Source organism: Lepisosteus platostomus, chromosome 1, assembly GCF_059453375.1.
Source record: "Lepisosteus platostomus isolate fLepPlt1 chromosome 1, fLepPlt1.hap1, whole genome shotgun sequence".
NCBI lineage: Eukaryota > Metazoa > Chordata > Actinopteri > Semionotiformes > Lepisosteidae > Lepisosteus > Lepisosteus platostomus.
The window spans coordinates 66647539-66674109 of record NC_142611.1 but is presented as its reverse complement, the minus strand read 5'-3'; the positions used below and the strand labels follow the sequence as shown (position 1 = coordinate 66674109).

At 48.1% G+C, this 26571-nt stretch overlaps 1 protein-coding gene across 13 annotated transcripts in view; it reads left to right on the top strand.

The window, feature by feature from the left end:
• The window catches only part of tns2a (tensin 2a), a 75127-nt gene extending 49259 nt beyond the window's left edge, over positions 1 to 25868 (top strand). For 11 of the 13 annotated variants that reach the window (XM_088633715.1, XM_088633714.1, XM_088633718.1 and 8 more), the window contains 21 exons: positions 449 to 499; positions 1532 to 1654; positions 2095 to 2159; positions 2842 to 2925; positions 3423 to 3535; positions 5119 to 5179; positions 5493 to 5568; positions 5946 to 6075; positions 6888 to 6953; positions 7192 to 7309; positions 8095 to 9638; positions 10170 to 10335; positions 12026 to 13131; positions 13611 to 13742; positions 13950 to 14042; positions 14566 to 14643; positions 16344 to 16421; positions 17221 to 17389; positions 18515 to 18583; positions 19155 to 19184; positions 20381 to 25868. In XM_088633715.1, coding sequence (XP_088489841.1) covers positions 449 to 499; positions 1532 to 1654; positions 2095 to 2159; positions 2842 to 2925; positions 3423 to 3535; positions 5119 to 5179; positions 5493 to 5568; positions 5946 to 6075; positions 6888 to 6953; positions 7192 to 7309; positions 8095 to 9638; positions 10170 to 10335; positions 12026 to 13131; positions 13611 to 13742; positions 13950 to 14042; positions 14566 to 14643; positions 16344 to 16421; positions 17221 to 17389; positions 18515 to 18583; positions 19155 to 19184; positions 20381 to 20522 — 4494 coding nt within the window. In that variant the 3' untranslated portion in view covers positions 20523 to 25868. The remainder of the gene's footprint in view (positions 1 to 448; positions 500 to 1531; positions 1655 to 2094; positions 2160 to 2841; positions 2926 to 3422; positions 3536 to 5118; positions 5180 to 5492; positions 5569 to 5945; positions 6076 to 6887; positions 6954 to 7191; positions 7310 to 8094; positions 9639 to 10169; positions 10336 to 12025; positions 13132 to 13610; positions 13743 to 13949; positions 14043 to 14565; positions 14644 to 16343; positions 16422 to 17220; positions 17390 to 18514; positions 18584 to 19154; positions 19185 to 20380) is intronic. The other 2 variants (XM_088633717.1, XM_088633716.1) reach the window with 1 other exon arrangement.
• The last annotated feature ends 703 nt before the right edge of the window (positions 25869 to 26571 follow it).

Below are 26571 nucleotides of genomic sequence, written 5' to 3'. Positions count from 1 at the left end.
GTGTGGGGTTTGTATATTCTCCCTGTGTCGCATGGGTTTTCTCCAGGTGCTCCAGGTTTCCTGTCACAGTTCAGAGACATGCTGGTAGGTTCATTGACACCTGGAAAAACTGCCCCTGGTGACCTCTGACTCCTCCATGACCCAGTATTGGAAGATGCAGTTAGAAAATGGTTGGATGGATGTTTCTGTTCTCAAACTGGCGGAGAACGTCAGTGTAGATTCACTCGCAGAGGATCTGCGAGCAATTGGGCGCTGAATAAAGTTGTGATAAATTAGGTTTGTGGTGCCCCTTTCTCTCTTCCTGGTCGAAGGACATTGTAAAGGCTGGAAATGCCCGTGCAGTGTCTTCACACATGGTTGTGACCTGATAGAATGAACGGTACAGAGAGTTTGCATCTGCAGTGCCGGCAGGGGTGGGAACCGTGCTGACCGCGCTCTTCTCTTCCAGCTCTTCAACCTGTCGGAGAGGAGGCACGACATCACCAGGCTCAACCCCAAGGTAGGAGACCAGCACAGCCTGGGCTGGGCACTGAGGTGCTGGTGCTGGTCTCGGTGCCCTGCTCTTGCTTGGTAGTCTGCATTTGTTTTCCCATCCTCGCATTGTCCATTAGTTTTTCAGTGGTGGAAATTGGATACCTATTGCACTGCTGTTTGGCGTCATTCGCTTAAATGGTAAAACATCCACCTGTTTAAACTGTAGCTGGTATCAAGTACAATATATTTCATGCATTGTACCTCATTAGAGTACACATTTTTAATGCGAACGAAAGGCAGAATAAATAAGCAGCAGTGGGGTGCAGTGGCTAGTGTTCTGGGTACATGTCCTTCTGGTTGTGGGTTCGAATTCCAGGTTAGACACTGCTGTTGTAACCTTGAGCAAGGCCCTTCACCTGAATAGCTCCAGTGAAATACCCAGCTTTATAAATGGGTGTGAATTTAAAGCCTCTTTGGACAACGGTTTCAGTCAAATAAATTAATCGGAGTGTGTCTTTGTGTATATTCTTTGCTTGTCTAGAAAGGTTTATGCAAAAGTAAATTTTCATGAACAGCGAGAAAGCTTGAACTGCTCTGCAGTATGAGTTTTATTTCCATTTTTCATAGGATGCCTATAACCATCAGTGACTTCCTCTTACCAAGAATTACTTTAATAATTAAGGAAAAACAAAAGGAATCAAATCAAAGTGATCCTAAATGAAATCTGTGGCATCATCTGTAAAATTGTTAGGGCTGCTTGAGCATGTTGAAGAGTGAAAAATCCTGTCCAAGGGTTTTCCTGTGTAAAACCAGTTTGACTGCCAGGTAATACCACTGTCAGACACTGGGGAACTAACCTAATCATGTATCGTGTTCCTCCTATGCATCTGCACTCATTTTGCTTTTGACTCCTTGGATGCGATTAAAGATGCTTTCTAAGTAGAAAGTGTTGATTTCAGTAGGCTCTGTGCCCCCGGAAGTATTTGTATGTATTTTGGAAAGCATAGCAAACTTTTTCAGTGTAATCCTCGTCTCTCTTTGCTCTCTTTGCTCTCAGGTCCACGAGTTCGGCTGGCCAGACCTCCACGCACCCCCCCTGGATAAGATCTGCGCCATCTGCAAGGCCATGGAGACCTGGCTGAGCTCAGACCCTCAGCATGTGGTGGTGCTGCATTGCAAGGTGATGGAGGCGGGGCAGGGGATTGGCCTGTCAAATGATGGACAGCACTGAGAGCCAGTGGGATTTTCTTAGAACAGCTGTGTGTTTCAGTATGGCATACCAGGTGCAAGGGGCAGATGTGCTCAGCTGGCATTTGTTTTGAAAAACAGTGGTACACGTCGCTTGTCAATGCTTTGTAATCTGAGAGGACAATAATGCTCTAATCCATCTTTAGTGAGTGATTGCAGATTCTGTTTGTAATGCTGGGAAAAAAAGTGCTTGTTATATTAATGAAGCAAGTATTAGTTTACTGTAGTTTGCAGACAGGAGGTTCAGTGCGGTTAAATGGTGACTTCACCTTATTTTCTTTATTGGAGATCTTCCAGTACCAGATTTGACACTTTGGTCTGTTTGTGCAGGATAAATCTTGACATTTGTTCTTATCCTTTTGTTATTTTTAGGGTAATAAAGGCAAAACAGGAGTAATCGTTGCTGCTTACATGCACTACAGCAAGATCTCTGCTGGGTAAGTCCTGCTCTTTCCCTCTTCTCATGGCAGCTTTTGTTTGGAAGTTCAGGACGGGCTCCCTGAATGCAGGCTGGAATTGTGCAGCTTTTCTTACGAGTTATTAGGAGTGATCAGGAATGTGCTGTACTAAATGCAGGAACTCTACTTTGAAGCTGTGAAATGGAGACAGACAAGCAGGCAATGAACAGCCCACCTGTGGGAGCCTGAGGTAGCTCTTCCATTGTCAGAGGTGTGCCACACAAAGAGAAAATCCAGCGTGTTTTCCTGCAGAAAATCCTATAACATTCGAAGCCCTATGGCAAGTTGTAAAGAACACCTTATCTTTGATCCTTTAGTTTTGCCCTTAAGTGTCCCTGGGGTTAAAGGTTGTTGCACGAAGTACCTTTATTAGATGTGCACTTTGTACATTCCACCCAAACTCTCCATGATTGTTCTAAGCATCCAACAGCTTTTATTCAGAAATATTATGTTTTACTTGTCCAAGAAGTCCCAGAGAATCTTCCCCGTTTTACTGTTTTTCTCATGGGTTTAACATGACGTTCAATGTGTTAAACCACAAAACGTGTGGTGTTTTGTTCAGAAATTGGGCGAGGGGAGCGAGCGTGTAACACGCGGGTCCTGTGTTCCTGTGCTGCTGAGCAGCACGCAAGCTGACCTGAACGCCTCTTTCTCTCCACAGTGCGGACCAGGCGCTCAGCACCCTGGCCATGCGGAAGTTCTGCGAGGACAAGGTAGCATCGTCCCTGCAGCCTTCCCAGAACAGGTAACATCTCTGCCACGCAGGTGGAGCACTGGCGAGGCATTGTACAGGTTCATTCCAGATCTGCGGTTTACAACAGCTAAGCCCTAGGTGACAATCTGTATCAATGATCAATAAGTGCATCTGAGAGGCTGTAGGGCTGAGGTGCAGTATCTTTGCACAGCAGGATGAGTACGTCACAGAGATGCTGTGCAGGACATGAAAATGAAGTTACGTCTGAAGGACATATGACTAACTTGGAGCAATAATTGGAATTTTGACTTGGGGATTTCATGCAGGTGTATAGCGGGTACAATCTGTATTGTGGCCACTTTGCTGTTATCTAGATTGGTAATGTGGAACAGATGTTTTTTTTCCATTAATACTGATTTTTTCAAGACTGTGCAACCTCTTTTAGTGCTTAGCAAACTGTGAATATACTCTGTAGAAGACTTGGCAGAAAGAAGTAGTGTTTTTGTTTGTGAGAACACTAGCTGATTGCTATCTCCTTGACTCTGCAGATACATCTACTATTTCGGAGGTCTCCTGTCAGGGGCGATAAAGATGAACAGCAGCCCCTTGTTCCTGCACCAAGTGCTCATACCAACCTTACCCAACTTTGAGCCTGGTGGAGGTGAGATGCATCATTTCTTGCTGATCCTGTGCGGTTCTCAATTATGAACGCCCCTGTTGTTTTCATTATCGAATTGTCAGGAGTTTCTACGTGCCTCTATGCTTATTTTGGGAGAGCAATAACAAATATCAAATGTCTCGCAGTGATGCACTCTTTGGCCCAAATATTAGGATGCCTCAGACAAATTGATAGATTATCTCTGTAGCAGGCAGTGGGCACTTGGATTGATGTGGAGAAGACTGACTTCTCTCTCCTCCTCTGGCTGGGAAAAACACCAGATTTGTCTTACTGAAAATCAGTTCAGTTGCACAAACGTTTACCGTCATCACGACCGTTGAAAGCAATCCTGTCCAGTCCTGGTCCTGGAATGCTGTTGTGTCTTTAAAAAAAGTCTCAACACCTGAAGAGCTGAGAAGCTGTTGATTTGGTCCCATTTAGCAAATAACAAAAAGAGTGAACTTATAGCTGAGTTGGAATGAAAAACTACCGAGACACTAGCCCACCGGGAACAGGATTGGACAGCCCTATAATGGGGACAAGAAACATTTCAGGACCGTGTGGAAGACATACTGCATTCTGCTGAAGCTGTTCTTGCTGCACAGAGAGGCACCAAAACATCAGTATGCAAAGAGTACTTAGGTGTAGTGCTGTCACATCCATGTGAAGATGGGGTGCTTCTGAAAGTTCAGCTAATAAAAGCCTTCTTTTGTGGAGCACATTAGGTCTTCTAGTCCTTTTGTCTCTTGTCCACCTCATCTTTGAGCAATCTATTTATCCAGGTAGTTTGCTAAGTTAAGGTTAACTGTAATTTCCCAAGCGCTGGTGTCCAGCTGGCTGAGAACCGCCTGATGTGCCGTGCAGCAGCGCCCCCTGTGGGGTGCCAGGCACTGTTACATTTTCAGTGTTGTGGGTCATTGGAGTCCTTGTGGCTTAAAAACACTCCAATTTGGCTCTACTTTCAAAACTAAGTAAAAGAGAAACTCATAGCAAAATTGTTATTGGTTCATGGTTTTCATTTCGTCCAAGGTTTATCATTTTAAAAACTCAGATGGCACAAAACAAAGATGACACCCAGTGAAAGAGATCGAAGGGGCCAGAAGTGATTTGATTTTCTTGGCAGCACTCTTTTGACCATGTGTGCTTAGCCTTTGATATTTAGGTTCGTGTGATTCCCTTGGGCTGCATGCAGTTAGATCTTAGATCCATTAACTGGGAGCAACTGGAGACTCTTTAATCAGTTCGATTTCCTTTTGCTCCTCACATTTCACCCTGCTCTCATTTCGTAATGGGACACTGTACCACTTGTGATGTTGGTTTTCTTCTGCGCGTGCAGGCCATCCCACACTGTGACGGCTGCCTGAGGCCGATTTGTGAGCCTCAGTGGATTTTTCTCTAATTGCCTCCCCCGGTCTCCTTTCCGGGCACCCGCCTGCTGTTGTCTTTAATCAAGAGGCAAGGGGGGTGTGCGTGTGCTGAGGTGGTGATGGTAGGGGGTTATTTGTCAGCACATTCCTCTTGGCCCTTCCTCTACAGTATCGCAACAGGGAAATACTGACTCACTAATCCTGTCCTCCTCGTTTCAGGCTTCTTTCCCTTCCTGAAGATCTACCAGTCAATGCAGCTGGTCTACACTTCGGGGATCTAGTGAGTACCTCTAGCTGACCACTTGAGTTCTGGCTATGTAAGCAAAGCAGCAGCAGCAGTGTCCAGTAGGTTGGCGTTTCGAGCAGGGCCTGATGCAGATGTTTCACTATTTGCATCTTTACAAGGGCTGTGTACATTGCGTCAAGCGCACTTGCAAATAACACTTTGTCAAGAATAACTAGAACGGAATATTGGATTAATAACAATCTGTATAATCAGATTGACTGATCTTGATCAGTCTTGTTTTCTTTGTGTACATTGACAAGGTGTTTGGGGGGCTTGTGCCTCTAATGCCTTTCCTTCCTGTCCACAGTAATCTGCAGGGCTCTGGGAGCAGGAGGCTGTGTGTGACTATAGAGCCAGCGCTGCTGCTCAAGGGAGACATCATGGTGAGTGCCTCGCTCCAGCTTCCACTCGGGAAGGCAGCTGCTCCCGTAACACAAGGGGTCCACACTCTGCTATCTCCATTGGCTGCACTTCTTGTATATTTTGACCATGCATTTTCAATCCACTTACCTGCAAAGACATGCTGCCAAGATTTGACTGTAAACTGTCCTGTGTCGCCTTGGGATGGACTAACGTTCCCTCCAGCTATGAGCCTTCAATCACACCTGCCGTGATGGGCTCCAGATGAGTGACTCAGTGATGACGGGTGCCATCCGTTGTGAAGAAGAGAGGTGTTGCTATCCATTGGCGCTCAATGTAAAACCCACCCTTGCGTGGAGCAATCCCTGCAGCTCACTGTGCTCTGCTCTGCCCCCTGCAGGTGAAGTGCTACCACCGTCGGGTAAAGAGTGCCGATCGGGACGTGGTCTTCCGACTGCAGTTTCACACCTGCACCATTCACGGGGCGCAGCTGTGGTTTGGGAAGGGAGAGCTGGACGAAGCCTGCACAGGTATGCCATGCCTGTCTCCCTCCTCTGGCTCCTCAACAGTCACACAGCTGTCACGGTGCTACTGCTGGATGCCCATTGCAATAGCCTGCAGCTGTTGGCTTTATAGGGTCTTTATATAGCTTGTTTTCCAGGTTGGCAGTCATTGATTAACTTGCACTGATTCAGCAGATAGTCCATTTAGTCAAATCATTGGCGTCAGACACACTCCCTGGAGTACGATAGGAGCTGTCTGGCTTTTATTCCATCATAAGAAAATAAAGGTTGCAAACGAGGAGACCTTTTAAACAAACCTGTTTAGCTTGTTTGCTTGCTACTAGCTATCTGATGTCTGCTAGAGACCCCATCCAGACCTCTCTTGCTTCCATTTTCTTTGAGATGGTCTTGAACGTGAAATGCACCGTGCTTCCAGTCCGAAGAACGTCGTTTCTAAGTAGCTATGCTGTGATCTTTCTCTTTTATATTTCATGTTGACAAAATCCCCAGCTTCTATTAAAACTCCAGATTCTGCTGTGAACAGCTGTTGTTGAAGTCATGGAGATTGGAGTGGGGCTTACTGGACATTTGACTACCCACAGCTGCAGTTAGTGACCCACAGTGCTCGTGGGATAAAAGCTGATGGGTGGCTTGAAAGCGAGAGAGCCTCTGTAGCAGTCTGTAGCCAGGCCAGGTTTGGACATCTGGAACCTGACACAAGATGTCGAGACAAAGGAAGAACGAAGCTGCGAAAGGAAATTTGTATTTGTTTTTGGAAAGAGTGTGGAGTTTTAGAAAGGTTCCTTTAACCACCCCTCCTCTTCTCCCTGCCCATCCAGACGAGCGGTTTCCTCCTGACGCCACGGTAGAGTTCGTCTTCTCGTCTGGACCGGAGAAGATCAAAGGTAGGCGGGACTGTCCTGTGCTTGCCTTTGCTCTGCCGGGCTTGTACCGCGATTGCTCTGCCTTGTAGTGCTTGTTCGCTGGGTACAGGTGCAGATCTCGCTTGGGAGCGGAGAGTTGCAGATGTGCCGAGGTTACCTGCCTCTGATCTTGCATGGGGGGGGGGGGGCTGGCATGCTCGCTGGTGTTCTCTGTGCCCTTGGGCGTGGGGTACCCAGTGAGCAGGTACCTGTGTTTCAGGTCGGGAGTACCAGAGGAACGACCCCTCGGTCACGGTGGATTACAACACCTCCGACCCCCTCGTGCGCTGGGACTCCTATGAGAACTTCAACCAGAGGCACCAGGACAGCCTGGAAGGTAGGCCGGTGGAGTGGGTACTCACAGCTGTGTACAGCTGGACTCTGTAGTCTGGGATTACTGGTGTGAATCGAGCTCTGATCAGGATTCCTCCAGCAGTTTTTTGAACATCTGGAGGCAGTTGTGAACAATATAATCTGGCGGCTTCTAACCGCTGATGCAATGATACTGTTGTGTCAGGTTTCTCGGAAATGTGTTTTTCATCCAAGCAGTTTGTGTTTTACATAAACGTAGACTTACAAAAAATACACAAACACTACATAGAAACAATACATTGAAAATAAAGATAAATTACATGGAATTACTTTATATAAAAGACATCAACACGTACATGGTCCTTATGCACCACTCCTACAAGAATCCACACAGCTTACCAGAACCTGTAAGTTTCCTCCCCCCACAATCACCCTAAGCCCTATAAATTGCACAGTACCCCTTCATTGTTGCACATAACTACTAATTGCATGAGGATTTCCTCATTTTGTGACGCCTGCAGTGAGGGGCCCTGAAATGTCAGATTGAGTCCAAGTCTCGGTGAAGGACAGCAGCTCCTGTGTGCTCTTGCAGCGCATTTGAAAATTGCTTCTAATCTCCTTTTCAAGTGCTGTGAGGACCGAGTGTGAGCTACTGTATTGCTTCCAGACAAGGGCGGAATTGGTAATGCAAGCAAAATTGTGTCCTTTAGAATTTCAAAGCAAAACAAAACAGGGGTGGTAATGTGGCCCATCTTCTTCTTCTTCTTCCATGCACTGGGTAAAACATCACGTCTTGTTTTTCTCCTTTGGGAATGGGGCCAGACATCGCCCACACGCGGGGGCCCGTGGACGGCAGCCTGTACGCCCAGGTGAAGAAGAAACGGGGCCCCGGCTCGCTCACCTCCAACGGCAGCCCCGGCAGCGGGGAGCACAGCCACCTGCTGTCCCTCAGCACGGACTCGGGCCACTCCTCAGCTCCCACCGAGCGCCTGGAGGAGACCCCGCCCATGCGGCCGCCGCCCCCCACCCGCGCCGAGAGGGAGGAGCTGGACCGCCTGCTGGGGGGCATGGATCCGCGGGGCGGAGGCGGGGCTCCCGAGAGCGAGAGGGAGACGGCCATCCTGGATGACGGGGATCTGGAGAGGATGGGCACCCTCCGGCTGGCGCGCTCCTGCTCCTGCCGGCAGGGCTACCGCTCCCAGAGCTGCCGGGAGATGGCCTGCGAGCGCCTGCACAACGGCTACACCCTGGAGCGCAACGGGCATCAGCCTGCTCACCTGGACCTGTGCCAGCACCGCCCGCACCCTGACGTCCTGTGGGACAGGCACCACCAGCCCCTGGCCCATTGCCTTCACCGCTCCTGTCCCGAGACGCCCAGCCGCCATTTGTGCCCCTACCCGCCAGAGATGCCACACACCCTACCCCCTAGGCTGCTCTATCGGGATGAATTTGGCCCCTACCACCCCCACTCACAACCTTCCAGCCCTTACCGGGAGATGCTGTTTCTGGATGGTCTAGCGCCCCCTGCCTGTGCCTGCCGGGAGTGCCGCCTACGTGAAGAGGCTGCGGCCAGTGCCTTCCACGCCATGCGGCTTGACAGGGGCCGGGAGGCGGAGCTTCACTGGGAAGCGGGCCACCACAGAGACAGGGAGGCGGAGCTGCAGAGGGAGGAGGAGCTGAGAAGGGGCCGGGAGGCGGAGCTGCATTGGGACGGCGCTCTCCACCGGGACAGGGACGTGGGACTGCACAGGGAGGCTGAGCTGAGGCGGGGCAGGGACGCGGTGCTCCACTGGGACAGAGACAGGGATGCGGGGCTGCAAAGGGACTGGGAGACGGGCCTGCAGAGAGAGGGGGAAGCAGAGTTTTGGCACCGCAGAGCAGTGTCCCCCAGACTGGGACACGGCCGGCAGTCTGCTCCTCTGCTCATCTCAGCAGACCCCTACGGTCCCCGTCACTCGCCACAGGGCCACGAGGTCCCTGCCTTCACCTTTGACCCCCTCCCCTCAGGCCACCCAGCCTACCCAGAGTCCTCAGCCACTCGCTCCCACTCCCACCCACACTCCCTGTCCACGACCTGCTCAGAGTTTAAGTACAGCACCAGCAGTGGCTACCAAACCCCTCGGCAAGCCTGTGCCTGCTTGCCCTACCAGCCCTCGTCCGCCACCTGCAGCCTGTCGCCGTCTGAGAGTCGGGGGTACGCGTCCGGGTACCAATCCGAGTCCACCTCGCCCCTCCCCCACTCAGCCAGGACGCCTGGGCCCACGGAGAGCCCGACTCCACCCAGGGTGCCTCCCGGCCCTGCCTCTGACTTTCAGCACATCGTCCATGGGAGCAGCACTGAGCCCCAGAGAGCTGGTGAGTCAGTCTGGTCGAATGCCTCTGATCTTCGCCCAGTTTCCATTCAGGACCAAGCACAGAGGCTCAGGGCCACATGAACACTATTTGCATATCAGTAAGGAGCAAGACATTGAACCATTGGCTGACTTCTGTGACTTAGGACATGTAGATATAAGGAAATGCAGGGCAGCTGATATAGCATGTTCCTAATAGTCTGTTTTAAAGTTTGACAAAGTCCATTTACAATGTTCTAGGTCAGTTAGTCCTTATATTGCAGATATGCAGGCAGGCTATAGTGGAAGACGAAAACAGAATGCAAAGAGTCACTCTATGACACACTGAACAGAAGCAACAAGCTAGCATCAGTAAATCTGAATTGACACAATGGTCCCTTTTTTGAAAAAATGCAGTAAAAGTGTAGAATGACTGTGTTTCACTTGAGGAATCATGACTAATCTGAACCTGGTTTTTAGTTTGTCAGGGTAAGAGGGCTGTTGCCCAGAACAGTTCCTTGGTTGGCCGTCACTCTCTCCTTCTCTCCTGGAGCAGACACTACTGAGGGTCCGGGGGACGGTGTGACCTGGAGGGACCACATTTCCCACGGTTCATTGCGGCGGCAGCACCGCGAGGCGCGCGTCATCTGCACCACGCCCTCTGACCTCTCGGGGCCGTCCACACCAGTCCACACCAGCAGCCCCCTGCGGACCCAAGACAGGTGTGTGTGTACGCCTCCTGTATTCCACTTCGCTGTTTTTACTACTCCGTGAAATAACGGGAGAATCTGTGCTGTTTCCTGGGGGAATTTTACATAACATTATTTCTTCCGCTTGTGTAGTACCGTGATGTCCAGTCCTGCTCCTGGACCATCAACTCGAACAGGAACTCCCGCCGTAACAACCACATTCCTTTGGTGCTTCCCTACCACCCCAACACACTTTCTATCCCCAGGACTATTAACAACAACTTTTCCATCCTAAAGGATGATCCCTCCACTGGGGCCCTCTTTTCTGACCACCCCATCATCTCATATCGCCAACCACCTAACCTGCTTAACTTTCTTGTTCACAGCACCCTTGATCGCCCTCAGCAACAGAGCTCTCTGTTTCACCTGCAAGTACATGTCTAACACCACACTCATTCAAGGCCCCTCAGGACGATTCCGGATCACTCAGATGACATCTTGTACCTCCAGCAACCTTATTTACTGAATCTCTTGCAGTAAATGCCCAGCCATCTACATTGGGTTAACGGGAAGAGACCCGGCCCAGAGACCGTTTCAGAGAACATGTTAGGGCTGTGAAGATTAAAGATTTCTCCAAGCCTATTGTTTTCTCATTTCACGTCTGACAGCCATGGTCACACTAATGTCTCTGTCTGTGTTCTCAAAGCTGCTTTTCCTAACTACCACATCCAAAAGATTACAGAAACTAAAATTATCCTGCAGCTAGGATCACACCTTTCCCCTTCTCTCAACGACAGACTAATGACCAGACTAATTTTCTTCTAAATTTCTTCACACCTCCTGTTTGGCCATTCTGTCTGTCCCCTGCTCCCGCCTCTCGCCCCAACTCTCTCCCAGCTTTTGTTCTCCCGCTACATTACCTTTGCTTACTGCCCTGTCTTTCTCACACTTGAAGAAGGCTCCACGGACAAAACTTTGTGTTTTCTTTCTTCTCTTTTCAGCATGGAATAAACCTATTACTTGTTCCTTTGCAGCCTACGCATGTCGACGCAGCTACCCACCTGAACTACTTCAAAATATAATTTAGCCAGGATACGGGGGTTATATTCCCTACTCTTAAGAAGAGTTTCATGGGATCTTTAATGACCAGGCACGATCTGAGTTTTAATGCGTCACCTGAAGGACGACACCTCCTGTGGCTCAGTGTCCCATGTCACCATATTGGGCACTGGTGCTGAGGGAAGAGTGCCACCTGCTGTTTTCCCAAAACCACTTACAGCAACAACCTGGTTTCCCTTATCCCAGTACTGTCACATTCCTTTCCAGGTCCAGCACTGTTTATCTTCTGAGTTCAGGCTGCAGGGTGGTTAAAGGCACTTTTGGCTTCTGTAATGTTGATTTAATTTGGCTGTTCCAGTTTCTTGTTTACATGACTGAGACCGGTGGAGTTTATTCAGACTGGGTGGGTTGAAAGGTACATTTCCTTGGCTCAGTCCTGATTTGGTTACTGCAGAACAAGCAGCAGCGCTCTGGTTGTCATGGCCAGAAAAAGGGTCATGTCAGGTACCGTGACTGTAATGTCTCTGCCTGCCAGCCTGCCGCTCAAATCAAAACCTAAGGCTAGTCAGGTTTTGACTGTAGATTTTGGAAAAACAATTCTTGCTCATTATTGTTTTAAAGCAGGAAAAATCCATTCACCTCTCTCTTTCTCCTTTCCTCCTAGCCCCAGCCCAGCTGAAACAGCCCCGCAGCAAATAGAGCTTCATGTGACAGAAACTGCGATGGCCAGGAGCTCCGTTCCTCCTCCTCCTGCCCCCCAGGGACTCCCAGAGCCTCAGACCCAGTGCCAGGAGCCACGCCAGTGTCTGCATCAGTCTGTCTCTGTTCAGCAGCCTCCCGCCAGCCCTCTGCACAGCGCTCCTACCTCGCCAGCCGTGGGCACAGCCGCCCCTCCGCTGTCCCCCAAGGGATCCCCACCACAGCCCACCACGGACCCCCCCACACACAGCCCCTCTCCTCCGGCCACCAACGGCCAGGCTGAACACTACTGGAGGCCCCAAGTGGCTGTGGGAAGCGACAGCAGCTCCTCATCACGTGTCGGGGCTACCAGCCCATCTCAGGAGCCCCTGAAGCTCCCCCATTCCCCAGTTTCCCAGAGCCCCCCTGTCTCCGGCTCTAGCCCCCCGCAGCCCAGCACCCCGGTGTCTGTGCACCTCAATGGTTCGGCTGTGGCGGGGGAAAGGAACGGGGAGCAAGGCAGGTTGGGTGTCCCCAATTCCAGCCCGGCCGCCTCTCACCCCGGTTCTCCTTCCCCTCAGTCCCCAGGCCCCGGCAGCCCCGAGAGGTCCCCCTCGGCCGAGCCCCCCGTCCCGGGCTTCTCCACGTTGGGGCGCCGGCTCATGCTGGGTGCTGAGAGCGGGCACGTCCAGCCCTGCCCTGCCCCCTCGCCCTCTGCGGAAGGCCACGCCACTCCCTCCTTCCCCATCTCCACCTACTACTACAGCGGGCACACCCCGACGCCGGGTCCCTACACGGGCTACACCGCCGTCACCATCCCCCCGCCAGAAGCCCAGCCCCCCCTGCCCGAGAAGAGGCGCCTCTCCGCCCTGGCCGAGCGCCCGCCTGGCACCAGCTCGCCCGGCGGCAGGTCCTCAGCCCTGCGCAGCCCCACCAGCCCTGGGGGCACCCACCAGGGGCACCACGTCACCTTCTCGCCCGCCCTGGGGGAAGGGGCGCCCGCGGAGGGAGAAGGGGACAGCCGGGTCAATGCCAAGTTCGTCCAGGACACCTCGAGATTTTGGTACAAGCCCAACATCTCCCGGGACCAAGGTGAGGGGGTCATCTGATTGGCAGAAATGTTGCATCATTTCAATGTACGTCTGCACCCTGTCTGAGCCAAATTCACAGACCATTTATTTGTTGTTCTTGGTGATTTACTGTTTTGTACTGTTGGTATGAAATTGGCTTAACTCAACTCTTACGTGCCCCCCCCCCCCCCCTCATTTATTTCACCAAATTTAACGTGAATTAACTGTTGAGATCGACCTTACTGATGCCTTTTAAAATTCTCGAGTCTCCTGTCCAGCATCTTTTACTGAAATAAAAAGGTGAAGTTCCTTCAGTCTCTCCTTGTTAACTCCCTGAATTGCCAGGCTCTTGTTGCTCCTCTCCGGACTTTTTCTCTATGGCTTTTTTGATCCTCCCTCTGAAGCGTTGAAATTGCCTTACACACCGAGGGCAATTTCAGTACCCCTCCCTGCCCTCGGTGACGTGTTTCACAAGACCCCGGTCTCTCCCTCTCTGCGCAGCCATCGCCGTGCTGAAGGAGAAGGAGCCAGGCGCCTTCCTCATCCGGGACAGTAACTCCTTCCACGGGGCGTACGGCCTGGCCCTCAAGGTGGCCACCCCTCCTCCTAACGTCAACACGCACAGCAGCAAAGGTAGAGTACTGCCCTCCTGTAGAGTACACCTGGGGCAGGTGAAGCAGATTTCCTTGCACAGGTGGTCAGTCGCAGCGTCTCTGAAGTCGCTCTGCACAGTGGCAGAGACTCGGTGTACTTGATCTGGGGAAGGAGAGTCCCGCCGTTGAGAAGCTGACCCTTACGCTGTCTTTCCTGCCCTGACCGGTACCTCTCTGTCCCCCCCAGGCGACCCCCTGGACCAGCTGGTGCGCCACTTCCTGATCGAGACGGGACCCCGGGGGGTGAAGATTAAGGGGTGTCAGAATGAGCCGCATTTTGGTAAGAGAGGTGGGGAGGGATGGGGGGCTAGCGGGGGGGGGGGAGCGGACACAGGCCTGGGGTAGCCAAAAACAACTTAGAATGAAGAGAAAGCTTCTTTCAATCTTCAGCTTTTAAAATTTCACATCTTTACTCTTCTCTGTGTGACAAGGATACCTGACTGCATCTAGGAAAGGAAATAGGAGGAAGTTCTTTTACTCTTTTATTAGGAACCATTGGAGATTACAATCTCACCATGTAATGAAATTAATGTAAAGACCCACTTCAAGACCGTAAAGACCCACTGGCATAACGTGTAATTTGGGTTTTGTTCAGATGGCTTGGCATGCCTCCTGTGAAAGGTATTGTTTCAGGCAGCTGATTAGCAACAGTGCCTTGCCTGAGGGTTCTGCTGCTGATGTCATGCAGCTCTTTAAACGCACCTGAGCTGTCAGCTTCAGAGCTGTGCCTGCGTGCGCGACAGGCAACTGCAGTACTGCTGTGACAGCCGGCTGGCCTTCCCTTCTCTCTCCGTCTCTCGCAGGGAGCCTGTCTGCTCTGGTCTACCAGCACTCCATCACCCCCATCTCCCTGCCCTGCACCCTGCGCATCCCGGAGAAAGGTGAGTGTCCCCAGTTTATTCCATAGTTGCGATCCTCAGAATACAGCATCCAGAGACAGCGGGCCCAGTTCAGAGTCACCGCAAGTTAGAGCACTTAGGTTTAACATGCATTTTCTGGACAATTCACTCAAAGCGTTTTATAGTTAATGGGGACTCCCCTCCACCGCCACCAATGTGCAGCCCCACCTGGATGATGTGAGGGCATCCAAAGTGCACCAGTACGCTCACCACACAACAGTGGGGAGGAGAACAGAGGGATATAGCCAGTTCAGAGATGGATATTATTAGGAGGCCATGATTGGTTAAGGTCAATGGGAAATTACACCCTTTTTACACCCAATTCCAGGTAACACCCCTACTCTTTTTGAGAAATAACCTGGGATTTTTAATGACCACAGAGAGTCAGGACCTCAGTTTCACGTGTCATCTGAAGGACGGTGCCTTTCTACAGTATAGTGTCCCCGTCACTATACTGGGGCATTAGGACCCACACAGACCACAGGGTGAGCACCCCCTGTTGGCCCCACTAACACCTCTTCCAGTGGCAACCTTGCTTTTCCCAGGAGGTCTCCCATCCAGGTACTGACCAGGCTCACACCTGCTTAGCTTCAGTGGGCTGCCAGTTGTGTGTTGCAGGGTGACAGGGCTGCTAGTGTAAATATAAGTGTAAATATAGTGGAGTGTGTAATAAATCGTGGTAGATTATATGGGTGTCTTTAAATGATCTTAAGACCCAAGAATATTTGTTAAACATGTCCAATTACAGCTCACATCATGAGATGTGCTAGACTGAGGCCTTCCAAGACTGGAGATTGGTTCCTCTGCTGTAGAATATACAGACCTACTGTTGCTGTTTTAGAGGACTCCGTCCACTAGAGGGAGACAAAGCACTGTACTAGGTTCAATTCAGTTTATTTGTCATATGCACAAGTGCAATGAAATGCATATTGACATGTATGCTCTGATATAAAGACGTTAAGGAATCACTAAAAGACCCAGAACAAAAGCAGCAGCTGCAAAAACAACAAGTTAAATAACATGCAACTTTTAAAAGCAAGTCAACACAAGCAGTGTGAGAAAATAAAAAAAATGCATTAGTGTAAGTAGTACTGTAGGTTTGCTTATGTAGATGAGTTTAGTCAGTGGTAGGGGTAGAGTTCAGTAATCACACTGCTTGCGGGAAGAAATGGTCTCTGGAGGTTTGTGCCTTCATGCTCCTAGAAGGCTTACCAGAGGGAACAAAAAGGAAGAAAACAGGATGATTGCTGTTCTTAGTGATATTCCCAGCCTTTCTGAGACAGCGAGTTGTAAAAATGTCCACAGTAGAGGGCAGCTGTACTCCACTGATGGACTGGGCTGACCTGATTACCCCCTGTAATGCCTTTTGATCAGACAACGAGCTGCTGCCAGATCACACTGTAATCCCACATGTGAGCACACTCTCAAGAGCGCACCTGTGAAATAGACCATATTCTTTTACCTGTTTGAGGAAGAGGCTGTTGTGCCTTCTTTGTAGCTCCAGTTAGATGTTGGGACCATGCTAAATCGTTAGTGATGAAGTAGTTGGTAAGGAATAATGGGGGGGATATGAATCTTATTGCAGAGTGCACCATGAACAAGTTAAAAGGATGGTTGGACGGAGTAATTTCCTACATAAGCAGGACATTTTAGGATTTTTACAATTGCTCCATCTTTTTCAGACCCCATAGGCGAGACCCAGGAGGTGAGCAGCCCCAGCAATATGAGCACAGCGGCAGATCTGCTCAAGCAGGGCGCAGGTAAGGAAGGGCCTGGGAGGTGCTGTTGTAGATGGGGGAGGCTTGAGGAGACAGAATAAATTATACGCCAGTCTGTACTATCTACTTCCCATCTGTGGGAGCCTCGGGACATATGTTTCTTGGTGAAAGTCTGGGAAATGAGGGTGGGGGCTTACCTTCATAGAGTGACTTACTCTGCTTTGCGTCTGTGGGTTAGACCTCTGAGGGGCTGCACTTCAGGACTGCAGCACCTCCTCTCAGCCAATGGGCTCGGTGCTCAGATTAAATCTTCCCCCTCTGATGCAGGCAGTTGCCCCAGCTGTTGCAGTTTCAGTTCAGTGGGGTACTATGCCATAAGGATACCTGCATTCTGTTGAGTTAAAAGTGTAGGAAATATAAACACTTAGTTTAGAAACAGACTATAGGAATGGTTCCTCATGAGAGGAGTTGATCCAGGGGTCTCATCCAGCCATTTCTTGAAAGAAGCCAAAGTTTTAACTCCAACAAAGTGACTGCGTCCCTTGCTCCACACTCCCACAACCCTTTGGGTAAAGCAGTGCCAGCTGTTCTTGGTTGTCAATGCACATCCAGTTTCCAGTATATAACTTATCTACCAGAATATATATGCTTTTATACAACTATTTTGCATATATATTTCCTCCATATAAATGCACAGTTCAAATGTGAGCATCTCTCAAGTAGAAGGATTTGATGTGAGAAGTGTGAGAAACGGGGCCCATCGAAGGTGCTTGAGCTGCGCATTTGCAGATCTGCGGATCCAAGAGCCTAAAATGTGTCTGATCTCCCCTCCTGCCCTTAGCCTGCAACGTGCTGTACCTCAACTCGGTGGAGACGGAGTCCCTGACAGGTCCCCAGGCTGTTTCCAAGGCCGCCAGTGCCACCCTGTCCCGCAGCCCGCGCCCCCCCGCCACGGTGGTGCATTTCAAAGTGTCGGCGCAGGGCATCACCCTGACCGACAGCCAGCGCAGGTAAGACCCACCTGCGTGTTTGTTTAGTGTGCCTACAGCAGCCCCTTAAACACTTAACACCAAAATAAGTGAATCCAGTGCCAGGAGCCTGCCCCTCCTGTGCCGCACAAAGACTAAAATGCCGAATGATGATTGATTAGAGTGGTGCAGTGGTGAACACTGCTGCCTCACAGTGCTGGGGTCCTGGGATCAATTACGGATCTGGGGTGCTGTCTGTGTGGAGTTTGTATGTTATCCCCTTGCTGATGTGGATTTCCTCCGAGTGCTCAGTTTTTCTCCCACAGTCCAAAGGCATGCTGGTAAGTTAATTGGCTTCTGGGAGAATTGCCCCTGGTGCAAGTGTGTCTGTGTCTCTGCCCTGCGATGGACTGGCATCCTCTGTCCAGGGTATACTGTGCCTTTGTGCCCGTTGCTTGCTGGGATAGGCTTTGGCTCTCCTAGGACCCTGTGCTTTATAAAGCAGTTAGAAGATGGATGGATGGGTGGATGATTGATTTATTGAATTTGATTGAAATATTAATACATAAAAGAAATTGTGTGGTATCATGAAAACACGTGGTGTAGCTCTGTGCGCTGTGAAACCAGTGTAACCCTCTCCCAGCCGTTTACATTTTCCCACATTCCACCTGGAGGATCATGCACGGCTGCGAGTTTTGGCTAGGGCCCGGGGCTAGCTGTGTGAGCAGGGATCATGTGCAGTGATGGCAACAGGCGATCAGTAAATCCGCTGGCAGCCAGCGTCAAGCACAGTGACCGAGACCTGAGGATGCAGCCAGCTTGATGTGCGAGGAGTGGGCGAGTGGGCAGGTAATAATAATAATAATAATTGCTTACACTTATATAGCGCTTTTCTGGACACTCCACTCAAAGCGCTTTACAGGTAATGGGGACTCCCCTCCACCACCACCAATGTGCAGCATCCACCTGGATGATGCGACGACAGCCATAGTGCGCCAGAACGCTCACCACACATCAGCTATCAGTCGGGAGGAGAGCAGAGTAATGTAGCCAATTCATAGAAGGGGATTATTAGGAGGCCATGATTGGTAAGGGCCAATTGGAAATTTGGCCAGGACACCGGCCAGGACAGGTGAACTGATTCTGTCTCTCTCTGTGCCGTCTCAGAGTGTTCTTCAGGAGGCACTACCCCGTCAACAGCGTGACCTTCAGTAACGTGGACCCCCAGGATCGGAGGTGTGGCATTTACCTGACGTTCTGTGTCCCCCAAAACTGTTCAGCACACCCACATACCGTGTTGCCCCCCTCAACACATTGTTCCGCATTCAACACACTGCACGTTTGTACGTTTCTGGACACAGATTTATAAGGAAGGAAATTTGTGTCTGTAATTTGTTGTTTGAATGCCCAGGTGAACTCATTTCCTTCGTTCTGAGTCCTTGCTCAGGAACACCAAGGCTCTGTCACTGTAAGTGAAAAATCTTAAAAATAAAGCATATGCCTTTAACTGCTGAGAGTAGGTGAAACCCACTAAACGTACCCCAACACTGTCCAGGCCCAGCTTTTGAAAGCTGGCTCTGAAGCTTTTCTGTCTATCCTGAACCTCAAAGCAGCTCACAAGTGTTTCCTGGAAGTAACCAGCACAATCCCACCACAGAGCCGGAAGGAATTGCATTGTTCTTCTGTTTGAGTGACGTTCACTGGAGCAGTGTGCCCCCAACAAGAAGAGAGCCGTGCGCATTACCTCCTGTGTTAACTCCCCTCCCCTCTCGCCCTGAGTCTCACTTTCTTCTTTCTCTGCCCCCAGGTGGACAAATCCTGATGGGACCACTTCCAAGTAAGTCACTGCAGCCAGGCCCCCTTCAGGAGGCAAAACATGTGTCTGTCAGCCTCCCTCTGCAACCCTAATCTTGTCCTGCCACTTAATAAAGTATTATTAATCAAATTGATCACAGAAATACAGCAGGAACATTGCATTTAGGTATTCAGGTTTACTGCATTTTTTCCCAGCTGCATGCCATCTTTTAAACCACACGTAACAGCTTCTAAATTAACAAGCGGGGTTTGGGATTCTTCCTTTAAATGTAAAATTTGGTTGTTTAAATGTTGGGCTTGAGTTTTTTTTAAAGGATAACATAGCAGTGTTTCTTGCAGTCATTTTTTCCAGCTGATGTCTTTTTCAGCTGGAGGTGAATATAGAACTAAGGCGCTCGGGGAAAAAAAAAAGGAGTGCAATGCAAGTTAAAACAGGTCCAGGGGGTGACTGATCTCTCAGCTAACATTGTTTCCTCATTCACTGCTTTTGTTTTGGAAGTTTGGATTAACTGTGATTTGGCTCAAAATCAGCTTAAAGAATGATCATAAATAAACTGGGGCTCTCCCAGTGGGGCTGCTGGTAGTGTGAGGGTTTGTGATCAGTTAACCCTTACCCTTACCCAGCACTTACAGTACAGTATGTCTCTATTGGTTATTAATATTAACGCTCTACATTTCCAGTTAGCTTGAAAATGGGAAAAACCATGTGGTGTGTGTGAATAAGTAGGATATCGCCCTTTCTTAATCTTATCTTTCTTATTCTGAATCTCTGGCAGTGCAATTTCCAAAAAAGCAGAGGAGGATTTGCTGGTCAGAACTCTCATCCCAAGGACAACAGTTATTATAAGAGCAAGGCGTGTCCAAGCGCTTGTCCTAATGGCTTTCATTAAGAATATACATACTCATCATTCAACACATAGGGGCATTTTCAGTTTCATGCTGTAGTAGCTTACCATGTGGCAGAAGTCCAGTTGGGTGGCCAAGGACCTGTTTGTTTGTAACTGGTAACAGCTGTCCTTCCTCTGGTGTCCCAGTTAGGCACCCGTCAGTATAGAACTCGCTAGGTAAAAGGAGCCAGACGACCTGAAAATGTACTTCTCTGGACACCACTTTGTTGTTTATGTCTTTGTTAGCAATGAAGGGCTATAAAATAACTCTTTTTTCCCTCTGATTGTTTACAAGCTCCATTCTCTTCCTTCCTTCTCCTTCTCCTCACAGGATCTTCGGCTTTGTTGCTAAGAAACAAGGCAGCGTGTTGGAGAATGTGTGCCATCTCTTCGCCGAGCTGGACCCTGAGCAGCCCGCGTCCGCCATCGTCAACTTCATCAACAAAGTCATGCTGGGCCCCCACCGCAGATAGAAGATGGGAGGGAGTGGGGGGGATCGGTGATGGGTAGAGGGGGCAGTGGCGGGAGGGCGGGGGCACAGAAAGGCAAGAGGGCAGACCTGAAGCTAAAGATGGCGGAGCAGTTGTGGGCCATGACGTTGTTCAAACCCTTCGTTCCAGCTACGTGGTGATGAACGAGGTAGAGGTGATTGTAAAATGAGAAAGACATTTTTTTTTCTCGTGGGCACAAAGTCTGGCCGCTCATGCCCTTTAGGAAGTTGCTCCCAGGATAAAAGGTAGCAGGGACAGCGAGACAAGGAAGACTCAGTGAAACAGGCAGGATACAGTGTAAAGGGTGACCAATCTGTCTGTCAGAGTACAGAAGTCAGGACTGTTCATGTACGGAAGGACTCTGCAATTTTATTCTCATTCATGCAGCCTCTGTCTGCTCATTTTATTTATTTGTACTTTTCCAGAGCCTGTTTGAATTAATTTGCCTACTTTGTGAATTTAATTAAGCCTGAGGCAGGCAATTCGGGACGATCACAGCAAAACTGAAGTGCATCTGCGTCCAGGGGACTGGACCTCTTGCATGAGGGGTAGTATACCTGTACAAAATGTGCTGGTTGTATACCATCCCTGATCCCACTATGCAGGGATGCTGCTTCATCTCTGCCACAACTATGCAGATCTTTGAGATCCCTGGTTCTGTGTTCTTGACCCTTCACAACCTTGCCCTTAGATAAGGCGCCTAACTCCCAGGACATAAACCAGAATTGGGAGAACCTGAAGGAGGAATTGAAGCGCCTGCTGCTGAGGTTTCCGAGACATGCCAACTAGAAACCACTCAAGTGAAGGCTCCAGGTCAACATTAATGTAAAACGGCTCCCATCTACAAGCAAAGCTGCTGCCAGCTATGGAGAGCAGCCAGGAAGGAGAACGTTTTAGATCAGAGTGCATTGAAGAAGAAGAAAAAGAGAAATGACCTTGGAACAAACACTTAATTGCAAATTAAAGCATTAATCACTGGGAGCTGCATGCATATTGATTCTGAATTAAGGCCAATAATAGATGCATACCCTGGGGTTATAAGACAGTTATTACTGAGCTGGCGTTGGCTGCTCTTCCTTTGAAATGAAAGCTCATTCTGTGTTAAGTGTGCTTGTGAAAACAGGCCAGTGATTGACGAAAAAGCAGTTCAAAGCACTGAGAAGATTCAGCGTTTTGAGACCATACTGTATATTTTACTGTGCAGTGGCATTTACTTTCTGAAGCTCAAAATGTTTTTTTTCCAGATTATCCTGAATTTATTATTTCAGGACATCTTTACTACACAGAATACGCTCTTGTCTTACTTCAGTATCCTAGGTTAAAATGGACACCAGTCACAATCAAATGTGACCATTTCTTAATGATCGTTTTCCAACTAGCATTTGCTTTTTTTCTCCATTGCATTTCTTATACTGCATCACTTATCTGAGAAAATAAATATTTTTCTTTCACGTTATCTCCTTACGAGCTCCAGCACACAATCCCTCGGCTGTGAAGTTCTACAGTGCCTTAATCGATGTAACGTGCTTGCAATGATAAAAACAAAATTGGTACATCTGAATTTTAAAAAAAGCTTTAAAATAAAAGCAGAACAAAATCATTTGAGTTTAGAATAAAACTTTAAAACTTTCCGTATACTGCACAAGATTTTCGTCTTGTTCCCCTGTAATACATCCCTTTTTTTTCTTCTCCTTCCCTTCCTCCTGCGGGATCTTCATTTGCCAGCACCAGCTCCGTTTGGAGCCAAGTTGAAAGGAGCACGCAGAATTCTGGCAGGATTGTTCCTTGCATAGTTCCCGGCGCATTCAGCCCCCTCGTTAGCATCTCTTTCAGATATCTGCCCAAGCTCCATCTCGTCAAGCTTGTGACATCACTGGGCTTTTCATGTCTGAATGATACCAGTGACTTCAAGCCTGCTGTTCAGCCTTTCCCTCATTTCATTACCTGGGTTGAACACTGTTACATTTCACACAGTGCAGCTGCCAAGTGAGCGCAGGACTAGGGCAGTGACGACTGGCTGCGGCAGTGCTGAGCCCTCAAGCTGCGGAGAGGTCAGGGTAGGTCACTGCTGAAGAAGGTTCGGAGTGTAGTGACATGTTAGCGTATGTGCCTTGAGTGAGAGAGAGTGTGTGCAGGAGAAATGCCAGAGCTTAGAAAGGCCTTTATTTCAATCTGTAGGGCGACTTAAAACCACAGTGTAATACTTTGGAGTCGGGAACGTCGGGAGTAAGGATTTTTTTCCATTTTCTTTTTAATTCCCTTGATGGAGTTGTATTGAAGTTCTAACATGGAGTTTGTTTTCCAGTGGAATCATTTGGTGATGCAGTGTACTCTCTTACTAGAACAGTATGTTTGTTGCCCCTGCCGGAAGAGAAGTGTGGCAGACCAGGAACAGCATTTGTTAGATGGAAACAGCCATAAACGTATAGTTTAAGCTCTTTGTGCTCCGATAGGAACAGACCAAGGCTGATGGAAAGGATTAGAAATACTAGTGTATCTATATGAAGGCATAAAGAAAATAGACTATTCAGCATCACCTTGCACTTCAGCATCCTGTTGGGTTCATCAGTGTTGAAAATTATAGCCCTAAGGTCTAAGCCTGAATCTCAGTCCCATTTCAGAGGGGCAAGGTGCTGTGTAGTTCATAGTAGGTTTTGCATTGGTGTAAACTGAGTTTCAGGTACTTGGTGATGTTTAGCACTGGCTCCTGGCATATCCTATTGTATGGGTTGTCTGCAATTCACCATATTTTGCTCTGCTTTGGATCTTCTCCACAAGACAAGAACATAAGAACAAATGTAAAATGCAAACGAGAGGAGGCCATTTGACAGATCATGCTTGTTTTGAAGGTTTAGTGGCTAAGTGAAGCCTATAAATCCAGCCATTAATTTATCCCTTTTAGTTTCCGCTTATGGCACTACAGTATGTGCTTGTTTAATGATTGCCTGAAATAGGGTCCAGCCCAGGGATCCTTAGGATTATACCTCCTTGAACCAATCTATTTTATTCTAGATCTGTATATGACAATTCTTCGAGACCTGGAATCATTCCTATTGCTTTTCTGTAGAAGGCTCCAATATTGATTTTGTGATATGGTGACCATAACTGAACGCTATTTTTATTGAGGTCTTCAGCTTCAGCATAAATCACCTGAATTTACATGGCACACTTCTTCCCATGTACCCAAGCATTCTGTTGGTTTCTTGTTTTTTTTGTCTTGGATCTACAGACGTTCCTGTTCTGTTTCATGTTGGTAACCATGATCGATGTGTACATTACCATAGATTGATATGACTTTTAATTTGAGAGTCAGCCTTTTAGAAAAAGAATGAAGAAGCAGTTAGTAACCATTGCAACCGTATCAGTTTCAGCCTTTTCTGTCACAGTATTCCAGTTTGTGTAGAAAATTGAAGTCTCCCAGTAATATTAAGTCACATTTATTACATGCCTTCCTGATCTCTTTTCATATAAGATTTCATACAAAGTTTTAACTTTGTTCAGCATTAACATGCGATTCCACTTCATACCCCAGCTTGTTCTCCATGAGACACACAGACAGGGAGAGAGAAGCTTGGGGTCAGAGCGCAGGGTCAGCCATTTATACGGCACCCCTGGAGCAGTTGGGGTTAAGGGCCTTGTTCAGGGGCCCAGTGGAGTAGGATTCCTCTGCCGGCCGCGGGATATGAACTGGCAACCTTACAGCCACAGGCGCAGATCCTTAGCCACAGAGCTAATGCACCACCTGCCAGATGAAGTGAATATCTAAAAAAACTGAGAGGGGAAGTAAATAGTTAATGGGATATTTAGATTTAGGGTCACAGGAGGGGAGACTGGAACCCAGAGAGTAAAATCTAGAGGGGAGATTTTCTTAACAACATTGGCTCTTTACAGGAATGTTGGAAGCTAGACAGAAAAGAAATCATCTGTGAGGCTGGAGAATGACCTTATGATGTCATTTCCAGTGGCTTCAATAATTGCTTGCATACCTATTTTATAAAGCGCAGAAGCAACTGCTAGCACACTGTGTTTCTGGAAGTAGTTAAAATATCTATGTATTCTTTATATTGTACATTATTCTGGGTTTTCTGACCCCTTTGTGTTCTATGAGTTTTCAGTTCAGTGGTGCCAGTGTGTTTGCACACCAAATGGAGGTGCTCTGTGCAGAAAACACCCTGTATTTCTAATAGTCTCCCTCAAAAAGGCTTCAGAACCCCCAAGGTAATTATTGCTGTAGAAGCACTTTGTCCTCTTTGGATCCTTATATATCCACACAGTATTCCACATGTGCTTACGTGCCACTTGACTGGCATTAATAGGAAAAGGTAACGGAATGCTGCATATGCATTAATTCCTATTAACCAAAGAAAGAACTACTGCAAATATCCCTGAGTTCACAGTGTTGTGATGTTAGACTGATGTTTTATATAGAAGCATTGAATGAGTGTCTGTGCTGTTTCTCCTTGGAATGTTTTAAACTGCTGTCTATACAACAGGCCTTGCCCGATTGTTTTTGCTTCTGCCTGTGCTTTGCTCTGGATGGTACTGAATAGAAGCAGGGCTGGGAATTGGATTTCCACTGATCAATGAAGCGGCAACAGAGGTGATCTAAGCCCTGTTCTGGCATGCTATCCCTGAGTTCACAGTGTTGTGATGTTAGACTGATGTTTTATATAGAAGCATTGAATGAGTGTCTGTGCTGTTTCTCCTTGGAATGTTTTAAACTGCTGTCTATACAACAGGCCTTGCCCGATTGTTTTTGCTTCTGCCTGTGCTTTGCTCTGGATGGTACTGAATAGAAGCAGGGCTGGGAATTGGATTTCCACTGATCAATGAAGCGGCAACAGAGGTGATCTAAGCCTTGTTCTGGCATGCTTTCATTCGACAGGAAAAGGGACCCACCTATCTATGTTTGCTGTTCTTGGCGCTTCACATCCTGGGATCACAGACTGCTAGCCTGACATTTATTGTGGCCACCAGTCCCTGTAACCAAAGATTTGCATAGCACTCTTTGTATACTCTAAAGATATAGTCAGTCGTATTTTGTAAAAGCTTTGTGCATTTATATTTGCAGTACAAGATTTTTTTAAAGACACAAAAGAACTATGCCAAGTTTAATACAGCTTTAATATATTGTGTTATGTGTTGTTGTGTTTTTATATCACACTGTATGTAGTAATATATTTTTCTCACATCCAGCTGCCTTGGAAAGTATAAAAAGTAAGGAGACATAAGAAAAAGGAATTTATATTATATTTGCTATTTTTAAAACTACTATGTATACCAAAAAAATGAAGATTATAAATAAAAATGTATAGTTGCTACCAATAAGACTGGTGCTCTCCTTATTCAGTGTTTTTTTATTTTCTGTGCGATTCCTAAAAAGTACCCTGTTTAAAAATATTACAGGTCATCCATCTTTACATTTTCTTCTTCTAACTCGGGCTCCTGCTCCCCTGTGACCCTATCCTGGCCAGCAATGGGTGCAAGGCAGGATACACCCTGGATGAGACATCACTCTGTTGCAGGACATACACTGACACACACTCTCACACCAGGGCCGGTTTTCCCAGAAGCTAGTTAACCCATCAGTATGTCTTTGGACTGCTGGAGGAATACACAGAGAAACCAGAATAAACAGAGAAAACACGAGAAGAAAAAACAGCACCCTGGGTTTGAAATTGAAGAATAATTAAAGAAAATGAACAATAATAAAACAAATTCCAGATTCAGAATTGAACCCAGTGCCCCAGCACTGCAAGGCACCAATGCCAACAACTGTGCCACAGTCCCACTCTAATACAGATCAGATTTACTACCTTAAATTAATGGCTGTTAGAAATGTTGTAAATTTCAGTGCCATCCATCTGCTGTTGAGGTGGAGTAGTTGTGTGCTTTAATTATAATAGAATTTAATAATTCCTTATACATATATATTACTTTTCCAGACACTCTACTCAAAACGCTTTACAAGTAACGGGGACTCCCCTCCACCACCACCAATGTGCAATTAATTGCCATAATAGCTTAAAGT